The sequence below is a fragment of the Onychostoma macrolepis genome, chromosome 21 (genome assembly GCF_012432095.1).
Source record: "Onychostoma macrolepis isolate SWU-2019 chromosome 21, ASM1243209v1, whole genome shotgun sequence".
Classification (NCBI taxonomy): domain Eukaryota; kingdom Metazoa; phylum Chordata; class Actinopteri; order Cypriniformes; family Cyprinidae; genus Onychostoma; species Onychostoma macrolepis.
Window position 1 is genome coordinate 28,930,823 of NC_081175.1, and position 6,295 is coordinate 28,937,117.

Consider the following 6,295-nt stretch of genomic DNA (forward strand, 5'->3'; position numbering starts at 1 on the left):
TATTTCAAATGTTTATTTCTTTTAATTTTGATGATTAGAGCTTACAGCTCATGAAAGTCAAAAATCAGACCATATTCCGTATTATGCTGGGTAGCTGCCACATGCACTAATGCAATGAAACATCTGATGTAAAATGTTGTGATCAGTACTGGGTGATTACATGTGATCAGGGCTGGGTTTCCCGGAACCTTCACAACGCTATGTAGTTCTTAAGCTATAGTTTAAGATGTACCTTATCGTTAATGTGTGTTTCCTGAAACGTTCTTAGTTATGCATACCTTCTGTAAAGCCCCGTTTCCACCGCAGGAACTTTCTCCAGGAACAATAGGGACTGAGAATGTGACTTAACGCTGCGTTGAGTTCTGGGAAAATGCTTTGTTTATCCGCCATACTTGCAGGATAGTGCTGCCTTTCCGCTTTTGAGTTTAGGGTAGTATTTGATTAACATTAACTTATGGCTTGTTAATGCATTATTTAGACATGACTTTACTTGAGGGGTCCCAATCATAATGAACTCAGTTCATGATTTATTTTATATCTTACTATCAAATACACATCTACTAACACAGCGAGTATTCAGCCCGGTTAAGAGATGTGGTGTGGATTTTGAAGAAGTCAGAGAGTGGAGGTACTGTATCATCACAGCCTGTGTCTGGATGGACAGTGAACTGTTTATGACACTTTTGTATATTAATGATATCCATTCACAGAATCACGTAAAGTAACTTAATAGAAATGTATTTCCTAAACTGACAGCTATTCACAAAAATAGTCTTATAACAAACTGGAGTAAAACACAGGTAAATTCTTTAGTATGTTCAAGATCTTTTAAAATTAGATGTTGTTGCTGTTGTTGTTGTTTTCTATTAAATATGAATGTTTAAAATTTGAAAATTTATCTTTTAGATCTGCCCAGTTCATTCTGGCCAAAACCGTTTAAGCACTGTTTGACATCAACAAATGACAGAGTTTTTGTTTATTTCGATATTTATTTTATTTTATTTTTTGAGGGAACTCGTTTTTTAAGTTAACCCAGGTAAGAACTGACCCATGAGGAAACACTAAATAAACGTCATAATTCACCTTTTTAATAACATCCATTTAATGAATCACATGTAGTAACTTCATGGAAATGGACAACTAGTCACAAAACTTATCTCATGACAAACCTGAGGAAAACATAACAGCTGTTTTCGTTGTTGTGCATTAAATGTGAATGGGAAAAAATCTCTCACTCTTAGATCTGCCCAAAACTAGATAAGCACTACTAGAAGGTAGGTTTGCTGATGATGCATGAATAAATTCCACCGACTGATTCATTTCTGAAACAACCAATCAGTTCAATCACAGCAGTGCATGCGCACATCATTGAGGGCCGTGTCGTCTCCGACTCCCTGCGGCTGCTCAACCAATGTCTCAATGCCACAGATTCCTTTTCCTCCACACTTCTCACTCCAGTCGCCCCATTCGCCCCACGACATCCCTGATCCCTTCAGCATTTCTGCATTTCCACTGCAGTTAAACCTGGAAATACAATGACCATACAGTGATCACAACCAGAGCTAGCCTATGCATCCAACTGTCCAGTTCTCAGCGTTAAATAACTCTAGACGCTTGACCAGGTCACTTCATATCCGTGTCAAATGAGTCACATGCAGTGATGTGTTTATACAGCTTGTTATAGGACGCTGTGAGAACGACATTCTTGCTCCAGAATCCTGCTGCTTTAGGAAAACTGGTTGTCACAAGTTAAATAAGTTCATCACCTGATATTGTTTGCGGCCGTGTCGTCCAAGGTCCCTTGGTAGGTTTCCACTCTCAGCTGAAAAGATGACAGAAATCCACTCGAGCACCATTTGATATCTGACCATTTTCCCCAGCTGAGGAAATAACAGGAACATTAGTGGTATAACCAGTTATTTGTTAGTTTAATAAAAAATCCTGCATGAATGTGATAGCAAAAAACTTTGATAATGTCGGCCAAAGTCTTGTGCTGTCTACATAGGCTCCATCTTAAATTGAAATTATTTGAAGCACCCAACACTCTTAAAAATAAATGTTCCAAAAGGGGGTTTTCACAGTAAAGCCTAGAAGAACAAGTTTTGGTTCCCCAAATAACCTTTCAGTGAACAGTTCTTAAAATAACCATTTTTATTTAGTGTGAAGAACATTTAAATAATCTAAAGAACCTTTTTTCCACGGTAAATAACCTTTTGTGGAATGAAAAGTTTCCATGGATGGTAAAGGTTCTTTGTGGAACCATTGATGCCAATAAATAACATTTATTTTTAAGAGTGTACATAGGCAGAAACTCTGTCTTAAGATGCTCTCTATATGGGCAGCTCACTAGGTTTTGGAACAGAGCCTCTGTATTATGTCCAATTCAAGGTCTTTACCTTCCTACGTCAGACTGAACTGTGGCGTAGTCCTCGTATGGGCCCGATGAGCTTTTGGATGGGTTGATGCAGTGAAGACGAATCCCATTGAGTGCTGTGTTATCACCAAACTGAAGAGATTCCCACATACCTGCCACCTTCAGAAAAACAACAGCATGTGGTGAACCAGTACAAATGTGTACTTTTATAATGTTAATAATTAGTCACACTGAGCAGTTTAGAGCTGTTATTATCATTAACTTCAACAACAACAACAACAAAAAACTTTTGCTACCAATTTCTAATTTTCATTTAGTTTAGGTTGAATTACTAAAAATTAAAATAACTTAAGTAAAACTGAAACAAATAATAATAATAATAATAAATGAAAAAAAAATAGACATAAAAATAAAGCTGACAAAAACCCAAACAAAGTTACTAAAACCTAAACTAATATTAAAATAAAAAGTAAATGTAAAATATTTACATATTTTATATTTATGTTTTACATATATAAATGATCAGCTAGTTGAGTTTTGCTATATTATTTATGTGAGAATACTGTATGTGTGTAAAGTTGGGTATGATAGTTGACAGTTGAAGTAATTGTTTTGCTATGACAGAGAATTATGAAATTGATATGGTTTTGGTTTTAATTTATAACATTTAGTGTTTTTTTGTTTATAATTTAACATCATAGCAGCTACATGGCTACTGAGGAGAAAGCAGTTCAAATTCAGCGAAATATAAAAAGTCTAAAATTATATCTGGCCTTTAACATTGTTGTTATTGTGGCAAACTTAAATACTATTATATGATATGTATTAGCGCCCAACGCTAAGCCAGTGTCTCAGAAAAGTTAATTGAAAGTCATGCCATAATACATAATACAATATCTTGTAATGTAATATCTTAAGTCCCCTAATGCGCAAGCGAAAAAGACAACAGTTAACATTAACATTACCCTAACTCCAACCAGTAGTAAACAGATTTGTTTTAATAACATCACAATAATCACTCTGAACCATAATAATCATTTATTGTTTTGATTTCAAGTGGAGACCAACCACTAAACCTCAGACTACTGTATACTGCTAATAGTTACCTTAAGACTAAAGCCTGTGGCGTACATTCCAGTCGGACACATTTCCTTTTGACCCCACGAGCCCCAACTCAACCCGTTATGGACCGTCAGCAGAGATCTGAAAGGTCTGCTGATGGTTCGCTCGAAGCGTCCTCCTGCGATCACATACTGCCCAAAAACAGTCAGCAGTGAAATCAGTGTCAGAGAAAGAAACTTGTACATGGTTTGAGAGCCGTTTTTATGTCTCCTGCTGGAGATCAGAACAGACGTGTGTGTGTGTGTGTGTGTGTGTTTGTCGGTTTGTCACAGAGTTCAATGTAGGTCATTGACCCTCTACCAACAGCTGGATCCAAGTCCAACCAGCACAGCAAACAAACTCTCTCCAAAAGTAAATACAGTCAAAAAATAAACTGATCAGTGGCTCAAGACATCAGATTTCATCATTATTTGGATATTCTGGTTCAAGACAGTAATCAGACAATTATGCTCAAATAAAATGATTAGATGATCAGAAATACAGATATACTCAGATATTAAAGTCAATGACCTGCATGTAAACACACAATCAGTCACTAAACACTAAACAGATCAAATGCCACTAAGACAACAGCTATCTATAAAGAAAAAGTTTAGCTCATTTAAAGCTGCAGTCTGTAACTTTTTTTGGTCAAAAATGATCCGAAATCAATATTTGAGCAAGTACATAACCAGCCAATGTTCAAAACTATTGCCTTACTTTAGCCCGATTCACAACGGTTAGCTTATAATAATGTTTTCTAATTTGAGTGGTACGGGTAGGTTTTCGCTGGAAATTCGAGCATGGTGTCATTACGTCACATCTGTAAACATAAAGAAGTTGTCCCGGCTAGTATGCTATCACATGTGAGGATCCTGCAGGTGGCGGATCGTTTATAGCCTTGCAGCTGGAATAATTAAATGTATCATTTTGATGGCGGATTGTAATCCAGAAAGGATTATGTGTTTATGAAACACATGTGAATGAAATTCAATTATATTCCAGTTTTAAATGTGCTTCTGATTACAGATAGCCTGGGATTACACAAGATTTGTATTTTAAAGACAACCAGTTCGAACTGAGCATAATTTGCTTTTTGGTTTAGAAGAATTTCTTAATGACAATTAGAGATTAGACTGTACAGAAATTGAAATCTACACATTAATACACACTTTACTCGTAGTCACGCAATGCTGATGTTGTCAATATTAATAATTTGAGAATAAAGTATAACAATAATAATGATTTGCATGGTTTGATGTGATATGACCTAACCGATCATTAGATTTAATCATCATTAGCGAGATTTATTGTAATGCTTTTTTTCTCAGTTGGTCAGAACAAACGTGCCAGACTTGTTACTTGTTCAGATGACAATATACAGTGAAAATTCTTATTTGGGTCATATATTCCAAGACATAGGCTAGAATCTGTGATTGCGAAGTACAGTAAATTTCCACAACGGTGTGGTGACTGACAGCCACACTATGGCGTCAAATCTATGCCATTAATAACCGAGCGCACCACTTATGCTGGCGCGCGGTAAATCACTTCCGCGAGAGGAAAACAGATCTACACGCGAGGAAACGGCAGCACGCGAGCTAATTTCAAACACTCGCGCGCGTCACTTGTCCTCTGCGCGCAATACAAGCCCTCGGCGTGATCATCCCCCACATCCTCGCGCTCGATCTTCTCTCACCCGCTCGCGCGAACACTTCTATTTTTGTCAGTCGTGGGCGGGGCTTGCTGTTTTAATTGTTATCTCTAACGCCATTGGTTACTTCCCTTTTCCGGAAGTCAGCTGTGATTGGACGCCTGTGAAAAGGTCTATCTGTCTATCAACAGACCAGATGCAAGTTGTCATTTATTTATTTTAATTTTTTGTAAATATAAGTAGGGTAAAGTGCAGAACCCTCTTACAATGAAAGAATATATTACCATCAACCCCTAAAATTTGACATAGTAATACAAAATATATTAAAAGTTTATACAGCAACTCTTGCTTATTTATATGAACAAATAATTTATTCATCCACAGGTCCTTTGAACCAATTTGGGATTTACAGTCATGTACATTTACAATTTACATTTATGCATTTAGCAGACATTTAAAAGCAACTTACCGTGCATTCAGGTTATACATTACTGTTATTTTTTTATCAGTATGTGTGTTCCTGGGAATTGAACCCATGGCCTTTTAGCTACTAACACAATGCTCTACCACTGAGCCACAGGAACACTTATTATTTTTACAATTATTTAATGGACACTTCTCACATTTTGAGGTTGTATATAAATATGGTTGGGTAAGCATATAGTGGTGAACTACAACTAATTCAGCATATAGCAACAAGTTGACTATTAGCTTTATATTATTTTATTTTCATTTTGCAAAGTTAATATAGCCCAAGCTTTATGTTGTATGAAAATTTCAAATATAACCTTTTGGTAGATTTACCATGCTAAAAACCGTGGAAACGTGTCATTCAAATCTATAAAAAGGGTTTATGCAGATTGAGGCTGATGTATGGGAGGAGAGCCTCAGTAGGATTCGATCTTGCTCTATTAGTTCTAGGCATCAGTTAATTCAATGTAAGGTGATGCAAATTTTCCTACTATCTCTCCTATTTGTGACAGGTGTAAATCTGCAGAAGGCTCTCTGACCCATCTCTTTTGGACATGTCCAAAACTATACGATTCTGGTGTGACATATTTAAATGGTTCTCGGATATGTATGGTTGTGTTTTACACCTGATCCAGAAATTGCATTATTTGGTTATTCTATTTCTCTGTTAGATCATAATGTGTCTGTACAAAGTA

The 6,295-nt window shown here is 36.4% G+C and overlaps 1 protein-coding gene across 1 annotated transcript; it reads right to left on the reverse strand.

Moving 5' to 3' along the window:
• Positions 1–969: 969 nt before the first annotated feature.
• On the reverse strand, positions 970–3,751 carry LOC131528736 (vitelline membrane outer layer protein 1-like). Its single transcript, XM_058758074.1, has 4 exons — positions 3,481–3,751; positions 2,397–2,533; positions 1,767–1,880; positions 970–1,524 (listed from the first exon to the last, which is right to left on the reverse strand). The coding sequence occupies exons 1-4, from the start codon at positions 3,679–3,681 to the stop codon at positions 1,341–1,343; spliced, it is 636 nt and encodes a 211-aa protein (XP_058614057.1). The 5' UTR covers positions 3,682–3,751; the 3' UTR covers positions 970–1,340.
• Between the last annotated feature and the right edge of the window lie 2,544 nt (positions 3,752–6,295).